The sequence below is a fragment of the Saccharomycodes ludwigii genome, chromosome I (assembly GCF_020623625.1).
Source record: "Saccharomycodes ludwigii strain NBRC 1722 chromosome I, whole genome shotgun sequence".
Classification (NCBI taxonomy): Eukaryota; Fungi; Ascomycota; class Saccharomycetes; order Saccharomycodales; family Saccharomycodaceae; genus Saccharomycodes; species Saccharomycodes ludwigii.
In genome coordinates this window covers 2,769,766-2,790,999 of record NC_060200.1, presented here as the reverse complement: position 1 = coordinate 2,790,999, position 21,234 = coordinate 2,769,766, and the positions used below count along the sequence as shown (strand labels likewise).

At 31.1% G+C, this 21,234-nt stretch overlaps 8 protein-coding genes across 8 annotated transcripts; 5 read left to right on the top strand and 3 right to left on the bottom strand.

Moving 5' to 3' along the window:
• Positions 1-114: 114 nt before the first annotated feature.
• SMM1 (tRNA-dihydrouridine(20) synthase (NAD(+))) lies at positions 115-1,272 on the bottom strand (the record flags this gene model as incomplete). Its single annotated transcript, XM_046081534.1, has 1 exon — positions 115-1,272. One exon carries the CDS (start codon positions 1,270-1,272, stop codon positions 115-117), a length of 1,158 nt encoding a protein of 385 aa, XP_045937494.1.
• A 1,110-nt stretch (positions 1,273-2,382) lies between these two features.
• Positions 2,383-5,208, top strand: SCDLUD_001207 (uncharacterized protein; the record flags this gene model as incomplete). The annotated part of the gene is made up of 1 exon (XM_046076984.1): positions 2,383-5,208. The coding sequence occupies one exon, from the start codon at positions 2,383-2,385 to the stop codon at positions 5,206-5,208; it is 2,826 nt and encodes a 941-aa protein (XP_045937493.1).
• Positions 5,209-5,523: 315 nt separating this feature from the next.
• Positions 5,524-6,075, bottom strand: SCDLUD_001206 (uncharacterized protein; the record flags this gene model as incomplete). The annotated part of the gene is made up of 1 exon (XM_046080169.1): positions 5,524-6,075. One exon carries the CDS (start codon positions 6,073-6,075, stop codon positions 5,524-5,526), a length of 552 nt encoding a protein of 183 aa, XP_045937492.1.
• Positions 6,076-7,300: 1,225 nt separating this feature from the next.
• PHO91 (Pho91p) lies at positions 7,301-10,144 on the top strand (the record flags this gene model as incomplete). The annotated part of the gene is made up of 1 exon (XM_046080168.1): positions 7,301-10,144. One exon carries the CDS (start codon positions 7,301-7,303, stop codon positions 10,142-10,144), a length of 2,844 nt encoding a protein of 947 aa, XP_045937491.1.
• Positions 10,145-10,413: 269 nt separating this feature from the next.
• On the bottom strand, positions 10,414-11,880 carry URK1 (uridine kinase URK1; the record flags this gene model as incomplete). Its single annotated transcript, XM_046080167.1, has 1 exon — positions 10,414-11,880. The coding sequence occupies one exon, from the start codon at positions 11,878-11,880 to the stop codon at positions 10,414-10,416; it is 1,467 nt and encodes a 488-aa protein (XP_045937490.1).
• A 519-nt stretch (positions 11,881-12,399) lies between these two features.
• PRP2 (DEAH-box RNA-dependent ATPase PRP2) lies at positions 12,400-15,048 on the top strand (the record flags this gene model as incomplete). The annotated part of the gene is made up of 1 exon (XM_046080166.1): positions 12,400-15,048. One exon carries the CDS (start codon positions 12,400-12,402, stop codon positions 15,046-15,048), a length of 2,649 nt encoding a protein of 882 aa, XP_045937489.1.
• A 494-nt stretch (positions 15,049-15,542) lies between these two features.
• On the top strand, positions 15,543-16,526 carry GLO1 (lactoylglutathione lyase GLO1; the record flags this gene model as incomplete). The annotated part of the gene is made up of 1 exon (XM_046080165.1): positions 15,543-16,526. One exon carries the CDS (start codon positions 15,543-15,545, stop codon positions 16,524-16,526), a length of 984 nt encoding a protein of 327 aa, XP_045937488.1.
• Positions 16,527-17,841: 1,315 nt separating this feature from the next.
• Positions 17,842-20,763, top strand: PFK2 (6-phosphofructokinase subunit beta; the record flags this gene model as incomplete). Its single annotated transcript, XM_046080164.1, has 1 exon — positions 17,842-20,763. The coding sequence occupies one exon, from the start codon at positions 17,842-17,844 to the stop codon at positions 20,761-20,763; it is 2,922 nt and encodes a 973-aa protein (XP_045937487.1).
• Positions 20,764-21,234: the final 471 nt, after the last annotated feature.

Here is a 21,234-nt window from a genome sequence, read left to right as displayed (position 1 = left end):
TTTATATATATATATATATATATATATATATCTATATCTATATATGATATAATAAGAATATATGAGAAGAAAAAAAAAAAATAAATGCAATGTAATTAAGAAAGCTAAGGATCTTTAAGTTTTATGCCTTTTATTAGCTTTAAGATTATTAGTAGCATTCACGATATCTGGAACAAGCTTATGCTTTGCTTGTTCTTGTTTGAGTTTATTCAATTCTTGTTTGACTATTTTTTCCTTTTCTCTGCATTCATCTAAATACTTTTCAGCATTTACTTTATCAGCTTCGCCAGTTTTGTTATCTAGAATGTAATTTGTTAAAATGTAGTTAATTTCTTTTAAGGATTTACTTCTCGTTATAAGCTGATACAATTTGGACTTGCCAGGTATAATTCTTGTCAAAGAATATTTAACATTGTGAACAGAATGATCAAATTGATTGGCAACCTCAATGTAATCCTTTACGACTTGGAACCAATAGAGCGGTGATTCACTAAAGATACTCGGATTAGCTTCAGCACAGTCAGCAAACATTCCGCCAATTTTATTGTTTAATTTCATTTTTTCTTTAATTTCGAAAAAATGTTTGCGATTTTTCAATCCACCGTTCATTATTAAGCTTACACCATTTTTTTCACAAATGTCAAAGATAAATGGTATATAATCTCTAATGGGGAGTTCCCTATTCCTCATTATTGGTGTTCTGCAGTGGACTGTTAGATTTTTGATACCCGTTTGACATAATTTTTCTACTAAATTCAAAGTATCTTCCTTGTGATCTAGAATTCTTATTTTAACGCTTATAGGTTTATTATTTGGATTACCAATTTTTTCCACTAATTCTTTTAGAATGGTACACAACTTGTCTGGAGTCTTTAACAATGCAGCTCCCATACCTGAATGAATAGAAAAATGTTTAGGGCAACCTGCGTTGACATCAATTCCATCAACATCTTTTATAATTTTTGAAGTTGCCTCAACGGCTATGCTTGGTGTGGAGGTTCCTAGTTGAAAAATCAATTTACCACTTTCTTCTTTAGGATACGTTCTAAAGACGACGATATTAGAATCACCATTTTTATTATTGTTTGGAGCCACGAAATCAATAGTATTTAATGTATTATTGACTACTCTTTTGCATTGAACTAACTTTTTATCAATTATTTCTGGTCCCCATACCAAATCAGCACCATATCTTAAGGCTAATAATCTTGTAGGCAATTCACCCGCCCTAACCATAGGGGCTAAACATAACTTGCTGGTATAAACAACCATTTCTATTTTTTGTCAAATGAATGTTTTTTTTTTTTTTTTTTTTTATTTTTTTATTTATGTTAAAATATCTATATTGCTGTATTGGTGAAATAGCTCGAATTTAAATTTAAATTTTATTCGGAAAAAAAAAAAAAAAAATATAAGAAATAAAGTAAACGTTTTTTTTTAATAATGAAAAAAAAAAAAAAAAAAAAAAAAAAAAAGAAAAGATAAGCATAAAAATAATCCGGATGGGGGGAGAAAGGAAATGATAAACCTCAAAAACATAAAAAAAAAAAAATAATATTTGCGTCAAGAAAATTCAAAACTACACTTTGAAAAATTACACATATATTTAATCATTATTTGTAATGCTATTTATTTCATAAAATATATTGAATCAAAAAAATATCAAACAACAACAAAAAATAAATTATTATAGCTAATAATGTTTTTGAAAAAATAGGTTGTGTCAGTGTCATAAGTTCTTGTCTCTCGCCTTAGAGTAAATTTTTCAAATGTGTATCACTTTTATATATAATATTATTTGAATAACAATATCATATAAGATAATGTTTCATTTTTTTTTTTCAAAAAAAAAAAAAAAAGACAATTTGCAAATCTTTGTTGTTTTAAATACGTTTTAGAAATGTTCATAATTGATATTTGCAGTAATGTCTATACATTTCTAGACTTTTACTAAAAATAATATAAATTTAAGGGTAGAGATTATATAATTGAACTTATTAACCAATTTCATAACAAAAAAAAATATATTTATTTAATAAATTTTTAATACAACTTTATAACATTTTCATATGTAAAAGAAAAATGTTTGAAATAAAAAAAAAAGAACAATTTTATTTTATTTTTTTTTTGCAATTAAAATGAAAAAGTATATAAAAGAAAATACCTATTTGGTTTAATCATTTATTTGGTCAGTCACTCTAAAAAAAACACTCGAAAATATCATACATATATAAATATACATTTGATCAAATATTTTTCGTTGATTATTTCCATATTAATAAATCGAACCTACCAAATTTGTTTTTTTTTTTTTTTTTTGGATAAATTTAAAGTTAAAAAAGGGTGACAAAATATTAAAAAAAAAAAAAAAAAAAAAAAAAAATGAAGAGATTTACAAAATCGATTAAAAAAAAAGTTTCAAATCAACAAACAAAAGAAGTATTAGATAAATCTAAAGATGAGTTGGGCAAAAAGTTGACTGGATCAAATTTTCAAACTAAAAAAAAAAAAGTTTCACCTGGCACATCCAACAATATGACCACTACCCCTACCACTGATGAGGCAATTTTCAGTCATGCAAATTTAATTAAACAGGTTAACATTAACCGAAAACATTCTGAAAAATATTACATCTATGATTTTGATAAATATATAGGTCCTACTAATGAAAATGATTTATATGATACCAGTTATAATATTTTTAAAACTAAAAATGGTGTTAATCCCACTTCTGCAAGATATGTCATCCATTATTTAACCAAATATTTCAAGACGTTGCTAGTTGAAAATAACACTAATACTATGAACAATGTCAATAGCAATGTTAATATAGTATTGAATGTTTGGGAATCTTTAACTGGCATTTCTGAGAGTGAAAAAGATAAACTAGTGTGTAATATGTTAGTTAAATTTTTCCCCTGGGAAGGCTGTTCATTAAATGGGGAAATTTTAGAGGATAGTATAAAATCCACTTTCCAAAAAGATATAATTTTAGTTTTTAAAAGTTTATTAGTTTTATGGTCTAAAATGCCCAAGGGTGTTATTCCATGGAAATCATACATTAAGTTCACCAAACTTGAAAAACAAAATAATTTCCCAATGAAATCTTTTTATCAATATATTTCACTAACTCTACCAGACCATAATTATACATGTTGTTGTTTTGAATTTTTTGAGCTAGTGTTGGCAGTTATAAGTAACGGAGCCTTATTATTATTGGGTACCAAGGACTCCATGTTATATTGGTTATTTCACATGGCTCAATATTGTTTCCCCAAGAATATTGTATCATTGGAAACTTTCCAGGATTATTACATAGATTATCAGGTTAAAGCTGAATCTTTGTACCATGTTTTGGTTGCTTATATGAGATCTTTATACGAAGAAAAAAAATTAAAAGATTTTTATCTCATTGAAGATTTTAATATTTTGACAAAATATCCTCCAGAGTTTAGTTCTTTATGGAATATAGAGGATAAAGCGTTAATTTTATCCGTACCATCTTCACAGATAGACACTGCCTCTGGTTTATTTGAAACTTGCAGTTTGTTGGTTTTAAACAGAAGATACGAAAAGAATGTAGTTTTTACAAAGTTGGAAAATGATCTATTGGATCGATTACATGATGATCCTGTATCTATATACAATAAATTATTTACTGAAAACTCTAAAAAACATGTGCTTAAAATGGATCCTCATTTTAAAATTTGCGACAAAAAAACAGGGAGTTTGGAAAATATTAATAATGAGAATGATTACAATAACAAAAATAGGCAGCATAGTGATGTTGATGATAATAGCATTAGAAATGCAGTTTTTGAAAAATGGAACCAATATGGTGTGGCTGATTGGATTGGTTTTGAATCCGATAGACTTGCTACCAATTTATTTTTCAAGTCTTTGGAAAACGCTAGTTCTCACGATGAAGGTGATATAGCTTTGGTCAATTCAGTTGGGTGTTTTAAAATGGAATTTAATGACTGGTTATACTTGAATTTTATCAGAGATTCAACATCAGGATTTATAAATAAAAAAATATTAATTTTTGAGTTAAATGTCAGAGTTAATAATTTTAAATATTTAATTATTGTTGAAAGTGATCTATTTGATGAAAATGACTTCAGTTTTATTGCGCGAAAAAATGTCAGCAAAGCGGACACCAAGGCCAGTGGGAGAACCTCTAAAGGTAAAGAAAATGAAAGTACAAGTATAATTAGTCCCAATACTGATACTATTAGAAAATCATCGAAACCCACTTTTATAGAAAATGAATTAGACAAAGAATATTTATATACAAAAATTTTTGATCAACAAGAAGAAGAGGAGAAGGGAACAGAAATAAAATCTATGGCGTCTTTACAACCGCAAGTGGGGCAAACTTTTTCGAAAACTGGTACACCTGTTTCTGTAAAGGTTATCCCTAAGACCACATTTGATGAAAAATTTCGAACTTTGACGCCACCAATAACAGATGTTGCTAGTATTGAAAATAATTATGATGGTATTGACGGTGATAAAAATGAAATAATTACAACCATCAGACAAACAACAAAAATAGAAACAACCAAAGTTCAACATGGTACCGATTGCTCATCAAGTATTTATTCATCAAAAACGAAAAAGTCGCACAGAAAGAGTGAATCATTTACCACCAATTTAGATAAACCAGTCCTAGACATTCAATCCTTAAATGATACCAATGCTGAAGATAATATATTTGCAATTGGTCAACAGCAAAAAGAGCTAGAATTAGAGTATAATAGACTTTACTATAATAACACTGATCGTTCTGGTCCAACAACACCTGAAACTTTTAAAGTTGAATCTGGCACAAAAAATAGGGAATTTGAAACTAGTCCAGAGAGCGATATAAATAATACAGATGTATTTATCCAGAAAGACCTTACTACACCTACAAAACATCATACATACACTTCAATAGGCAAGGGAAACATAAAACTACCGCAAAGGTTAAGACCCCCCATATGTGATTTTGCTTCAAAGAGCAGCGTATCTATGAAGAAAATATCAGATGTTGATATGGATAGCGATTATGAAAAAGATCATAAGAAACAATACTACATGGGGAAAACTCGCGGTGAGTTGGTTTGGAATAAGGCTGACTCAATGCCAAATTTAAACAGTCGTGTGGATTTCAATGATTACAGTACAGATAGTTTTGTTACTGCGCAGAATATTAAACAATGAACACTAATATCTTGTATCATTATTAATAGCAAATTAATATGTATCTCTGAGGGAAATGAAAGGGGAAATATCCATTTTTCAAACATTAAATATGTAATACGTATTATTTTAATATGAAAAAAATATTTTTTTTTTAATTTATTTATTTAATAAACACATGTATATGTAGCTATAAATCTTTAATGTATATGTTGTTATCCGACCCCATAAAATATATATGAAAAAAAAAAAAAAAAAAAAAAATAAAAAGAATAAAAAGTACTATTAGAACCTATATTAATAATTTAAAAAAAAAAAAATATATATATATCTTCATTAATCATTATAACTTACAATTTTCTTGTCGAATTTAATTGCAACAGAACCTCTTCTATGATGATGCCTATGACATTTCAAAGAATTAATACAAGTATTTGCAGTATGTTCGCACTCATCATACTCATCGGTTTCTGAGGGTTCTTTCGATGGACTGATCTCACTTTTGTTACAGTTTTCATGATCGCATTGGATTAACCGATTGTTGAGACTATCAAGGCTGGAAATACTGTTTTTCCTTGAATTTCCTTGTGACCTATCTTTTTCTAGGAAAAAATTATCAAAAAATGAATTAGTACCTTCGTCGTAACGTTGTTCGTTGTCATCAAAGGGTGGCTCCAAATCTAATGTTGTTGTTTTAAAACAAAAGCACCCCAAATTTCCGTTTTCATCCTTAGGAGTTGCACAGTTTTCAGTCGATGGTGATGGTGATGGTTGAGAGTAATAGTTTACACAGACATGAGCTCTTAAGGGTTTATTATTGGTACTGACAATACTATCTTTTCTGATAGGAGTAGCAGCGATGTTAGCATTGCTTTTATTACTAATCATGGTTATATTTTATTTTATTTTATTTTATTTTAGCTTATTATTATTTTTTTTCTTAGAATGATGATAGTTAATGCTTATAACAGTAGTTTTTATTATTTTACGAGCGAGTTGGTTCTTTTTTTATATAGTAATGGTAATTGATATTATTTTACTCTTTTTTTGTCTTTGAGGATCAAGAAAAGAAAAGGGAAAAGGAAAAGGAAAAGAAAAAGAAAAAAAAAAGGTTTTGTGAATATGGTGTATATATATATAATAAATATCACGCTATAATTAATTATGTATTTAGTGATTTTTATATACATATTTTATTTTTTTTTTTGTTTTTATGGTTACGCGGCTATTTTTTTTTTTTTTTTTTTTTTTTTCGTGGAGGGGGAAGGAAGGGAGGAATGGATGGTTCCTTTCTCCCGCCCCGCCCCGCACAATTAAGCAGATTAAAATGCAATTGGAAAGATAACGCAAAGAATATGGAAAAAATAAATATAAATTAAAGGGCCGTATATAAGTGACTCCCCTTGTCCCCCCCCCTCCTCTCGCCCCGGTCAATCTTACCAAAGTTTGCAGCAATATAAATAAAAACAAAGCGTGGGTGCATGCGTGGGTTTGATAATACATTAAAACTGTTTCTTTTATTTTCTCCCCTTGTTTTTATCCCTTTTTTAAATATATTTACATATCGTTTATCATTAAAAAATAAAAAATAAAAAATAAAAATCACCATCTTTCCGAAACTAATATTTAACCCTTTTCGGACTATAACACCCACACACCAATACTATCCATATATACCGATCTGTCCGTCATTGATAATTCTTCTATCTTCCTCTTTTTTGTTTTTCTGTCGCATTTTTCTTCCACATTTAAAAAAAAAATAAAAAAAATATTATTGATCGTTTGCAGCACGTGGTTATCGCCCTATTTTTATCTTTTTTTTTTTTTTATTATTTTTGTTTTGGATTTTCTTACAATGTTTTTACTTTACATATATAAACTCAATATGACTGCTTTTTTTTTTTTTTTTTTTTTTTTTTTTCTGCTCAAGAATAAAATACAAAAATAGAAAAAACAGAAAAAACAGAAAAAAAAAAAAAACAGATACTCAACTCGTACTGTTGCCGTCTGCTATTTCCCACTTTGAGAATTTAAAAGTCCTTTAAAAAAAATAACAACAATAAAGGTAGATAATTATACACATAAAGTAAAATACAGCTAACTCAATAGGGGTATGAAATTTTCACATTCTTTGCAATTTAATGCTGTTCCTGAGTGGAGCAGTAGGTATATTGCCTATTCACAACTAAAAAAATTAATTTATTCTTTACAAAAAGATAAGTTGTATTATGACTCAGGTACTGCAACAACAGCCAGTAATTCTGATTTAGAATCCACTCCATTAATCCACAATAACAATAATCCTGCTGATACTTCTAAATTTGACCCTATAAAAACTTTTGTCACTGCTTTGGACCGTGAACTAACCAAAATTGACAGATTTTATACCGCTCAAGAACTACTTTTAATTGATCAATTTGATGATTTATTACAATCTTTTACTGAATACGTTAATTCAGAAAAAATATACAATGTTCATACGACTTCTTCAAATGGTGATAACAATTCGTTAATTTATGGTTCAAATGTAAATGATGAGGGACAAAACGATATTCCGCAACGAGGCAGATCTTCCTCTTCTCCACCAGAAATTGGACAGGATGACAGTAATATCGAACGTTTATTATCTGAAGATGATGAAGACGAATATGATGCCTATGATAATGGTAGTCTAACTTCTTTAAATAGACGTAACAGCAATACTAGCAATAGAAAGTACGGTAATACTCTAGGTAACAGTATTATTGCCTCTGTTCACGATATGTTGATTAACCCAGTTATCTCTAAAATTAATTCGTCATCCACTCTAAATGACTATCAACAAGGTTATTTAGAACACAAAGTTACATTAAAAAAGAAAATAATTTCAATGTTTACTCAATTAAGTGAATTGAAAAGCTATATCGAATTGAATCAAACTGGGTTTTCCAAAATTTGTAAGAAATTTGATAAAAGTTTGGAAACTAATATAAAACTGAACTATCTAACCAAGTTGCCCCTGGAATCACACATTTTTGACCCAAACACTCTAAAAAAATTAGACAATTTGATTAATCAGACAATTGTAATGTATGCAAAGTTACTTAGTGGCGATCTAAATAATTCTGAAGATCCCTATAAAAATGATAGTTCGATAAACTTTCAAGAGGCTGAAAATGAATTAAGTTTACATCTAAGGGAGCATGTTGTTTGGGAAAGAAATACTGTTTGGAAAGATATGATGAACTTGGAAAGAAAATCACAGAACATCAAAGTTGCCAAAAAGAAAAGTTTTAACCGTAATAAGAAAAAAATTACGAAAAAAAAATCAGAGCTTAATCAGAGTAATAACAGCAGAAAAAGTTCTAACAGTACCCCCAGCGATTACGCTAGCACTGATGGAAGAGTAACAGAAAACCAGGTTGAACAGGAATTGGGTCAATTAGCAGAAATGGACAATAACTCCTTGTCTTTGGCCAACAGTGATGAAGAAAGTTCTGCCATTGATAATATCGTTACTTTCAGAGATTTATTTAAAATTTCCCCCTGGAAGTTCATTAAATTTTTCATTTTGTACAATACTCCCTTGTTGAAATTCATTTTCATCTCGTCTATCGCAACCATTTTTTATTTTAAATCGCCATTTAGTGATATTCAACAAAAGAATTGTTTGGTCATTTTAGTATTTGCATCTCTATTATGGGCGACTGAAACTATCCCTCTTTTCATTACTGCTCTACTAGTTCCCTTATTGATCGTTGTTATGCCAGTTTTGAAAAACGCTAGCACCAATGAACCTTTAACTCCGGTCCAATCTTCTCAGTATATTTTATCCACCATGTGGTCATCTGTTATTATGCTATTATTGGGTGGTTTCACTTTAGCCGCAGCCTTGTCAAAGTATAACATTGCCAAAGTTTTGTCCACCCACATCTTATCACGTGCGGGTACTAATCCAAAGATCATTTTATTGACAAATATGCTGGTTGCGTTGTTCGTTTCGATGTGGGTTTCCAATGTAGCTGCACCAGTTTTATGCTACTCTATCATCCAACCACTATTAAGAACGTTGCCCAAACACTCATCTTTCGCCAAATCTCTAATTTTGGGTATTGCTCTGGCCAGTAATGTTGGTGGTATGGCGTCTCCAATTGCTTCCCCACAAAACATCATTTCCATCGGCATTATGTCACCAACGCCTTCATGGGCCACCTGGTTTATTGTGGCACTACCGGTTTGTGCCTTTTCCATAGCTGGTATCTGGCTTTTGTTGCTATTAACTTTCCCGATCGATGCAAATTTGAAAATATTGAAATTTCACCCAATTAGAGATCCTTTCACTTTAAAACAATGGTATGTGGTACTGGTCACTGTTGTTACAATTATTCTGTGGTGTTTAGCTAATGCTCTAACAGAAGTGTTTGGTGAAATGGGTATTATTTCTATATTACCAATGGCTTTATTATTTGGTACTGGTTTATTAAGTAGTGATGACTTTAACAATTTCATGTGGACTATTGTTATCTTGGCTATGGGAGGAACCACTTTAGGTAAAGCTGTCAGTAGTTCTGGGTTATTAAGCAGTATTGCCGAAACTTTAAAAACTTCTGTTGAAACAAAACCTGTTTTTACTATCGTTTTGCTATTTGGGTTAGTTGTTGTTACCATGGCCACTTTTGTTTCTCATACTGTTGCTGCCATGATTATATTACCATTAATGAAAGAGCTAGGTGAAAAGCTACCTTCTGGCAACCATTCTAATTTATTGATTATGGTCAGCACTTTATTGTGTAGCGGTGCTATGGCTCTACCAACGTCAGGTTTCCCCAATGTCACAGCCATTTCTATGATTGATGATTTTGGCGAAAGATATTTAACTGTGGGTAATTTCATTACAAGAGGTGTTCCAGCTACCTTGTGGAGTTATTTAATGATTGTAATAGTTGGATATGGATTAATGAGGTTTGTTGGATATTGAATGTACAAATCTTTTGTTTAATTTTAATTTTTCTTTTTTTTTTTTTTTTTTTTTTCTTTTTTTTTTTTTTTTTTTTTTTTTTTTTTTTTTTTTATATATATATATATATATATAGCAATTCGAACACATAAAAATTTTCTAATTTTATTATTATATGATACTGTATATCTATATAAGATAAATAAATAATAAAATAATAAAATAAAATAGAACAGTGAACAATAATGTTTATATTTCCACTCCTTTCCACCTCCGGCCCCACCTTCTTTCTAGGTGCCAAAATATTTTGAATCTAAAAACCTTATTCTAGCCCATGGATTGGTTTCTAAATCTTCATGTTTAACCAATTTTCCAACTATAATTTGTAATTCACTTCCAAACGCATTGATGATCCTCCTTAAGCCAATTTCAGTAGCAATCATTACAACAACTTTAATTTTAGTTAATTGGACATTATTATCATATAAAACTTGGATTGCCATTATAAGCTCGGCACCGGAAATTATCTGTGCATCTAATAGAATAATTGCATCGTAATTTGTTGATATATCCCTGGGCAAACTGTCAAAATGTAATTGTGGTTCACCAGTGGTTGAGTCACTTTGAATTAAAAGCTTGCCCATTGGAATATATGGTATCGTTCTTTTTAATGACTTCACAAAACAATCCCCAGATCTTATAATTTGCACCGCACAAACTTTTTCATAATTCAAATAACAGCTGTTTTCAATTTTAATTCCTGTTGAGGTTTCAATATTTTTATATTGAATAATGTTGGGCATATTGTCCAGTGCTTTATTTAGCAATAATGAAGATAATCTATCAAAGTAAAACACAAAATCGTCCCGACAAGTGTATTTATCCAATAGGATATCTAGCATGCAGTTGATTTGATTAGTTTGAGGCAAAACTTGGACCGCATCTAAAGTAATTTTTTCACTATAATTAACCGTAAGGTTTTTTAAATATTTTACATGTTCTTGTGATTTTTCAATTAATTTGGTTTTTATATGGGAAATCAATAATTGGACCGCAACACTGTTGTCGCTGACACTGGGAATAACTACATCTGCGTTTCTCATGGTAGGTTTAATAAATTTATCAGCATTGGGCTTGACAAATCTGTTCCATTGTTGAATGCATCCGTCAATGTCCCTTCCTCTGTTAATAATATCGCGGGATAGCCTGCGCGCCAAACAGATATCCAAGTCAGCATCGACATAAATTTTCAAATCCATCATAGCTGTGATTTTAGGATCATACAAAGCGTAAATACCTTCAAATACAATAACCCTTGCACCATAGATATTAATGAATTCATTGGGAATCCTATTATGCAAGTTAAATGAATAAACAGGTATTTTTGTCCTTTTCCCACTTTTTAAGTTCTTCAAAACTTGATATACAGCGTCCATATCTATTGATTCGGGCTTATCAAAATCAAAATTATTAGATAATGCTTCATTTCGTTGCTCTGGAGTTAATGGATGATAAAAATTATCCATTGATATTAAAACTGTCCAGGGCTGGTTCATACTGGATACAATTTTAGAAGCCACGCTGGTTTTCCCCGAACCACTTGTTCCAGCAATTCCAATGATGTATGGATCTGTCCATGGTGGTAAATATTTAATTGTTTTTAGGGACGGTGGTGTCAATGATGGTGATGGTGATGATGATGGTGATGGTGTTGATGATGGTGTTGTAACTGATGAGGATAATTCAAGGTCTGACATTAATTTTTATTTAATTTTATTTTATTTTTTTTTTTCTGTTTCTTAGCTATCAATTTTTTTATTTTTTATTTTTTTTTTTTTGTTATCACTGTTGGAATATAAACATTACTTTTAGTTAGAGATTAGATGAAGTTTTATAAAAAGTTAGCCAAGTATTTATTTATAAGAGATTTTAAAATATTAAATCAGTATTTTATTAAAAAGAAAAACAGCGTGGTAGTGTCAAAAAAAAAGGAAAAAAAAAAAAAATGAAAAAAAAAAAAAAAAGAAAAAAAGAAAAAAGAAAATTAAATAAAAGAGACGGTTATATATTATCTCCGACGGAAATATATATATATATTTTTTTAGTTATTTATTATTATATTTTTTTTTTTCGACAGCTCTTAATTTAATGCAAAGATTGGTCGATACTTTTAAGCATGATAAGATAAAAATAATGATTAAACAAAAAGAATAACGCAAAAATATACACTGATTAAAAAAAAAAAAAAAAAAAAAAAAAAAAAAAAGGTTACAGATATGACTGATAGCAGTGGTAGAAAGTCACCTATTAGTCTTACAGGTGAAGCTAAAAAAAGAGTCAAAAGAGTTTTTAATGAAATAAATGACAAATATGAATTGCCACAACAACCTAATTTGCTACAAAAACCAAAGCAGCAGCCAACCCCGCATATTTTAAACACTAAAAAAACTGACAAGATCCAGAAAGCTCCTCAGGATGAAAGTTTGGACAATTTGCGTGTTTTGGTTAAAAAAAAATACTTGAACAAAAAAGAAAATATGAAATTACAAAAATTGGTAGAATCTGTACACAAATTTGAGAGAGATGAATTGCCTTATTTGACCCACAGTTCCAAAAGTTTGCCTGATCAACGGTATCAGCGATACAAATTGCAAAAAGAAATTGCACTTTTATATAAAGATAAAGGGGTCACCAAATCCAAATACGAAGCAAATTTTCATTTACCCGATGAAAAGGGTAATTTTGGAACTGTTAATGATAAATTAAATAAAAAGGGAGCAGAGCAGTGGGAATTATTGCAATTAAAACAAGCGACTCAGAATTTGAGCACTGATGAAATATATGTTAAAGGTTCTGATAAATACGAGTATGTGTTTGATAAAGAGACATTTATAGATTTTACACCAGATAATGAAAATGTGGATCCAGGAGCAAACTTCAGTGATGATCCAGCAAGCAAGCAGGATTTGGAACTACCAATTACTAAAATGAAACCCCAGTTATTGGAGGCTATTGATAAAAATCAAGTTTTGATAGTGGTTGGTGAAACAGGTTCCGGTAAAACGACCCAATTACCACAATACCTAGTCTTGGACAGAAATTGGAAAGTTGCCTGTACACAGCCACGTAGAGTTGCAGCTACCTCTGTTGCTAAAAGGGTTAGTGAAGAAATGAATGTTGAGTTGGGTCAAGAAGTTGGATATACCATTAGGTTTGATGATAAAAGTAATGAGCAAACAACGGTTTTAAAATATGTCACCGATGGTATGTTATTAAGAGAATTCCTTGCGGATTCTAAACTGTTGAAATACGATTGTATCATGATAGATGAAGCACACGAACGGACTTTATCAACAGATGTATTATTAGGGTTATTAAAAGAACTATTGAAGAGCAGACCACTAACTGGTGATAAAGTTAATGGCGATGAACAGCTTCGTCCGCTAAGGTTGATAATATCTTCAGCAACAATGAATGCTTCGAAATTTTCTGAGTTTTTTGATGGTGCACGACTTTTCAATGTACCAGGTAGGAGGTTCCCGGTAGATATCCATTACACGTTGCAACCGGAAGCAAATTACATACAAGCTGTTTTAACAACGATTTTTCAAATACATTTATCGCAACCTGTTCCCGGTGATATATTGGTTTTCCTAACGGGACAAGATGAAATCGAGTACCTAAATTCAATTTTACAAGATATAAACTGCAAACTACAAGATACCAATTGCATACCAATGTTAATAACACCAATCTACGGCAATTTGCCACAGGATCAACAGGCAGAAATTTTTAAACCAACACCTGCCGCCTATAGGAAGGTAGTTCTGGCCACTAACATTGCAGAAACGTCATTGACCATTAATGGTATTAAATATGTAATAGATCCCGGGTTTGTGAAAATTAAAACATTTATACCGCAGACTGGGATGTCTCAGTTATCAACTGTGCCTTGTTCGAAAGCATCTGTTGATCAAAGAGCCGGGAGAGCTGGGCGTGTAGGTCCTGGTAAATGCTTTAGAATATTTACTAAATGGAGCTATGAACATGAATTGGAATTGTTGCCGCAGCCCGAAATATCAAGAACCAATATTAGCAGTGTTATTTTATTATTAATGTCGTTAGGTGTGAAAAACTTGCTAGACTTCCCATTACTAGATAGACCAAGTATTCCACAATTGAGTAAAGGTTTAGAAAATTTGTATTTATTAGGTGGATTGAACAGCAAGGGACAAATAACACATTTAGGGTACATAATGAATGATTTCCCTTGCGAGCCTAATTTTTTAAAAGTTTTATATGTTGCAGCGGATAAATTTGGTGTTTTGGAACCAGTTTTGACTATAGTGGCCATGCTACATGAGACACAAGCACTCTTTAGTAATGAAAAAAATTTGGACAAAGCAAGCATGTTCCCCAATGTTGTCAGTGATCATATGTTATTGTTGAACATTTACAATGCTTGGAAAGAAAATAATTGTAGTAAGAGTTGGTGTGTTGTTAATAAGATCCAAAGCAAAACGATGTCAAGAGTGGAAAATATCAGAAAGCAATTGTGGAGATATTGTAAAAATAGGAGTGAAATTATGGATTTAAATAACAAACATGGTAATAATATGGTAGGATGCTCTCCTATTTCCTTAGAAAGTTGTATTATTAAAAGTTTTATTAGTGGGTTTCCAAATAATATTGCAATTATAGGAAGAAATGGACAGTACAAACAACAAAACAATTCCAACATTTCGATGGTTTTACATCCTACAAGTTTAATTTCGTGTAGAATGAAAACTGCGGGTATGAAACCTTACAAGATAATATTATACCATCAATTGATTATGACTTCTAAAGAATTCATGAGAGATTGTACACCTGTTTATAAAGAAGAATGGTTAAAAGAAATGGTACCACAATTTTTCGTATCATGACAGCAATGGTTTGAAGAAAGTGCAACGAAGGATGATTATTTCTGTATAATTCTTAACTTTTTTTTTTTTTTTTTTTTTTAAATCCTAGTTTGTGAACTGTTGTGTTTGATGTATGGAATAAAACTGTATGATAAAATAGAATGAGAATAAGAAATAGTATATATTAGCGGAATTTAGATATCCATTTATAAAACTGTTTGTTATTTTTAAATGTGGGGATCGCCGCTTATAAAATCCGAAGTATCAATTTTTTTTTTTATTAAAAATGCATAGGGGAGAAAAAGGCAGGAATAAGTAGAGAAAAAAAAAAAAATTAAAAATAAAATAAAAAGTTACATTATAAATAATGATAATATTGTATTAAATTAACATGAAATTTTATTATATTTTTTTTTTTTAAATATATTCTAACTCTTCTGCATTAATTCAATTTTATAGATGTAACAAATAAAATTAAAGATCATAGAAATATAATAATAGTACCAAGACCAACAATGGCTACATCTTCTTACTATCCTCATGTTATCAAAAGTCTGCAAAAAATAACTTTGAACCATACCTGTTTACGTGTCAAAGACCCTAAAGTTAGTGTTGAATTTTATACCAAGAAATTTGGAATGAAATTGTTAAAGCAACACAAGTTTCCAGAATACAAATTTGATTTATACTTTCTAGGATTTGATACTAATGAGAATAAAAGCAAATTGAAAAATTCTAAAGGCGAAATCGATGTTTTCCAATCGAGCGGTATTTTAGAGTTGACTCACAATTACGGAACTGAAAACGATCCAACCTTCAAAGTTAACAACGGTAACGTTGAACCAAACCGTGGGTTTGGACATGTCTGTTTTTCTTGTTGTGATATTGTGAAAACATGTGATTACCTAGAAAACGAACAAAAAGTCACGTTTAGAAAGAAATTAAGTGATGGTAGACAAAAGGATATTGCCTTTGTTTTAGACCCAGACGGATATTGGATTGAATTGGTACAATACGGCTCCAGAAATGGAGTTCAGTTTTCCGACGAAGGTTATAAATTAAATCACACAATGATTCGTGTTAAAGACTCCAAGAAATCGGTTCAATTTTATCAGAATGTTTTAGGTATGGATTTAGTGGATGTGAGTGAGCATGCAAATGGCAAGTTTACAACGTATTTTTTAGCGTACGGAAAAAATGAAGACAATGGTAATAATAGATGGAAAAGAGAAGGGATTTTGGAACTAACTCACAATTGGGGAACTGAAAATGAACCAGATTTTCATTATCATAACGGGAACGACAAGCCGCAAGGTTATGGACACATTTGTATTTCCTGCAAGGACCCTGCTGAGTTGTGTAATGAAATTGATTCAAAATATGGAGATCATATCAAATGGGGGGTTAAATATAACCAAGGTAAAATGAAGAATTTGGCCTTTATTAAAGATCCCGACAACTATTCCATTGAAATCGTTCCATACGGGTTGACTTTGTGATAGTGCGTATATGAAGAAAATTCAAACGCAGTTTGTTAGCGTTTTTTTTTTTTCTTTTTTTTATTTATTTATTCAGCTTTGCTGCCTTGTGGTAATATTAAAAAAAAAAAATGTATAACAAATAATATAAACCATTATTGTTGAAGTACGGACTAAAGAGAGAATGGAAAGAAAAAAGCGGTTTGTTTAATTTTTCTTTTTTTTTTTTTTTTTTTTTTTCCGCGTTCGTATAATTAGGATATATTATATAGTTGCATTTAGCTTCCACTATTATTATTATTATTTTTATATTATTTTATGATTATTCGATCACGTATCAGAATAGACAACTTCCTCTAAAATAAATAAATTAAGGATGGGGGGGAGTAAGATAGAATTGATTTATGAGTGGATCGGTTCAAGTGTACAATTTTGATAGTTGATTAAAAAAAAAAAAAAAAAAATGGATTTTGTTATAAGCAAGTCAACAGGCCGTGTCGTTCTCTCATTTTCCCTTAAATTCTTAGGCAAAAGGCTGCGTTCACACTCAGACAGCAGGATAAACTACATCATGTTATGTTATTCTATCGTTTTAAAAAAGACCCGTACAAATAAAATACATAATGGCCTTCGTCTTTTTTTTTTTTTTTTTTAACTAATTTAAATTTAACTACCAATAAAAATAAAAATGAATATTCTTTTTATTTTAATTTTTTGGTCTTACTTTTTCTCTTTTTTTTCTCTTTTTTTTTTTTTTTGCTTTTACAAATATAACTAAAAAAGGAAACCAGATCGTGGTGCAAACAACATTTGAATATCATAATCAAAAAAAAAAAAAAAAATAAAAAAAAGGAGACATCAGCAATATAACAAATAAGAATTTCTTACCTTATAAAAATTTAATCTAACAAACTATAAAAGTAAAAACCTAAAAATTTAAATTTTCTCGTCTTCGGTTAAAATTGTTTTTTTTTTTTCTTTTTTTTCCCCCTTCTGCGTTCTCTCTTTAAGGATGCCATTACCATCATTCATCTACATCCTTTTAAACCTTCCAAGTTCAAGGAAACTCCTTTTTTTTTTTTTTTTTTTTTTTTTTTTTCTCTAAATCCTTTGCTTTCCCCTTCATTCTATGCTTCAACAACAACCATAAACATTTTTATTTTCGTTATTAATTTCTTTTTTCTCTTCTTTTCCTTTTTGTCTTATCTCTTTCCATTTTTCTTTTTTTTTGTCATCTTACAACTGCTTTTCCTTTCTTTTCTTTAACTTATCTCATTGCAGCTGGGAAACCAAACAACATACAAACAAATAAAGAATACAAAGTTACCAAATAAAAATGACAGAAAACATTCCTATAGTGAACGGTACTTCGCTATACACTGTTAGAACTTATTCCTCCAAGAATTATGAATCTACTATCGACTTTTATTTAACTTTATTCCAATTGAATAAAGATTCAAGTGCAAACAACGCAACCTTTTTATCGAACGATTCTAATACCGTTTCCATTAAGATTGTCTTTGAAGGTGAAGATCCAGTTAAACAAGCAAAATGTGATGAAACTTATCAAGATTTGCTTTTCATTCGTGACACCAAAGATTGGAGAACAAGTACAAAGGAATCTTTTGTTTTAAATACTAGCAACATCAAGACCTTTTTGGATGTTTTATTGGCTAGATACCCAGACTTGAAGTTCCAAGGGTATCCAAGTGACTTATTCCCTATGGAATTGTACACGTTAGACCCTAATGGTAATTTGGTCGGTGTTTCCAACACCAAGAATGCAATTTCCACTAAACCAACAGGTCCTCCAACCAGCGCAGGTAACACAAACAATGTCGCCAAGTTTACAGATAACAAATTATCCTCCATTGGTTCAGTTTCTAATTTAATCTCTAAACACCAAACATTGACTTCCGATGTTTTCCCATACTTGCCATTGTCATCTACCGGTGATGACTCTTCCAGAAAAGCTATCGCTGTTATGACTTCAGGTGGTGATGCACCAGGTATGAACAGTAACGTTAGGGCTATTGTTAGAACAGCCTTGTTCAGAGGCTGTCGTGCCTACGCCGTCATGGAAGGTTATACTGGTTTAGTTGAAGGTGGTCCAGAGTACATCAAACAAATGAGTTGGGATGACGTTCGTGATTGGAGTAGTCAAGGTGGTACTAATATTGGTACTGCTCGTTGTAAAGAATTTAGAACCAGAGAAGGTAGATTGTTAGGTGCCTTGCATTTAATTGAAGCTGGTGTCGATGCCTTGATTGTTTGTGGTGGTGATGGTTCCTTGACTGGTGCTGATTTATTCAGACACGAATGGCCATCTTTAATCAAGGAGTTGTTGGACACTAACAGAATTACCAGCGGCCAATATAAGACTTATCAACACTTGAATATTTGTGGTACTGTTGGTTCTATCGATAACGATATGGCCACTACCGATGCAACTATTGGTGCTTACTCTTCCTTAGACAGAATTTGTACGGCCATTGATTATATTGAGTCTACTGCCTTTTCTCACTCAAGAGCCTTTGTTGTTGAAGTTATGGGCAGAAACTGTGGTTGGTTAGCCTTAATGGCTGGTATTGCCACATCTGCCGATTATATTTTGATTCCGGAAAAACCAGCCTCCTCAAGAGACTGGCAAGATCAAATGTGTGACATTGTCGCTAAACATAGAAACAGAGGTAAAAGAACCACCATTGTTATTGTTGCCGAAGGTGCTATTTCCGCTGACTTGACACCAATTAAAGCTGAAGATGTCAAGGAAGTTTTAGTTGATAGATTACACTTGGACACTAGGGTCACCATATTGGGTCACGTCCAAAGAGGTGGTACTCCAGTTGCTTTTGATCGTATTTTAGCCACTTTGCAAGGTGTTGAAGCTGTTGATGCTGTTCTGGAAAGTACTCCACAAACACCATCTCCATTAATTGCCATCAATGAAAATCAAATTCATAGAAAGTCTTTGGTTGAATCTGTTAAGTTGACAAAGGATGTTGCTGCAGCAATCCAAGCTAAAGATTTCAAAAAGGCAATGTCATTAAGAGATACCGAGTTTATTGAGCATTTGAACAATTTTATGGCTATTAACAGTGCTGACCACAACAAACCTAACTTGCCACACGACAAGAGATTGAGACTTGCTATTGTTAATATTGGTGCTCCAGCAGGAGGTATGAACAGTGCAGTCTATTCTATGGCTACCTATTGTATGTCTCAAGGTCACAAGCCATATGCTATTTACAATGGTTGGACTGGTTTGACAAGACACGAATCCGTTAGATCTTTGAATTGGTTGGATATGATTGGCTGGCAAAGCCGTGGTGGTTCCGAAATTGGTACCAACAGAACCACTCCTGAAGAAGCCGATATTGGTATGATTGCCTACTATTTCCAAAAATACCAATTTGACGGTTTGATTATTGTTGGTGGGTTTGAAGCCTTTGTTTCTTTACATCAATTAGAAAGGGCTAGAGATAATTATCCTGCTTTTAGAATTCCAATGGTTTTGATTCCAGCCACTTTGTCCAACAATGTTCCAGGTTCTGAATATTCTTTGGGTTCCGACACTGCTTTGAACTCTTTGATGGAATACTGTGATGTGATTAAACAATCTGCTTCTTCCACAAGAGATAGAGCCTTTGTAGTTGAAGTTCAAGGTGGTAATAGCGGTTACCTAGCTAGTTTAACCTCTATGGCTGTTGGTGCCCAAGTTTCTTATGTTCCAGAAGAGGGTATATCATTAGAACAATTACAACAAGATATCAAAACAATGCGTGAATACTTTGAGTTATCAAAGGGTAGAAATAGATTTGGTCGTTTGATTTTGAAGAGTATTAACGCTTCTAAAGTTTTCAATGCTGAACACTTGAGCGATGTTATTACCGAAGAAGCCGAAGGTGAATTTGACTGTAAGGGGGCTGTTCCAGGTCATGTTCAACAAGGTGAATTGCCATCTCCAATTGATAGAACGAGAGGTACAAGATTAGCCATTAGAGCAGTTAATTTCATTGAAAATAACCAAGATGTTATTGCTGAAGCTCGTTCTGACAACTATTGTTACGATCCAGATGACATTGCATTACATGCCACTGCTTCAGTTTTGGGTATCAAGGGTTCGCACGTTGTTTTGACTTCTATTAACCAATTATATGATTTCGAAGCTGAAATTAGTAAGAGAATGCCTAAATTTATTCATTGGACAAAGACAAGAATAATTGCTGACCATCTAGTGGGTAGAAAGAAGTTGTAAGTCTTAAATTTTTAATGTATTTTTTTTTTTTTTTTATTTTTTATTTTAATATTTTATAGTTTATGTAAAATTATATATACGTATATCCTAGATATATATATGTGTATGTGATTATGTTTTTTAAATGACTAGATCACTTGTTTAATCCAGATTGATTTTATTTTTTGTTTCTCTTTTTTTTTTCTTTTCTTTTTCTTTTTCTTTTCTTTTTTTTTCTTGACGGATATGGTTGCCGGAGTGTGTACATTCGGTGTTTCGGAATATATAGATCCCAACGAGGAAGCGGTGGTAGAAATAAAATATGATAAACAAAACAAAACAAAACAAAACAAAATAAAATAAAACACGATAATTGTATATGATAAATCTATATCAATATAATTTATTTATTTTCTTTTTTTCTTTTTTAAATTCAGTTTTTGCTTTTATATGTAAAACTTTTAGATTTCTGCACCATTGACTTGTTTTGTT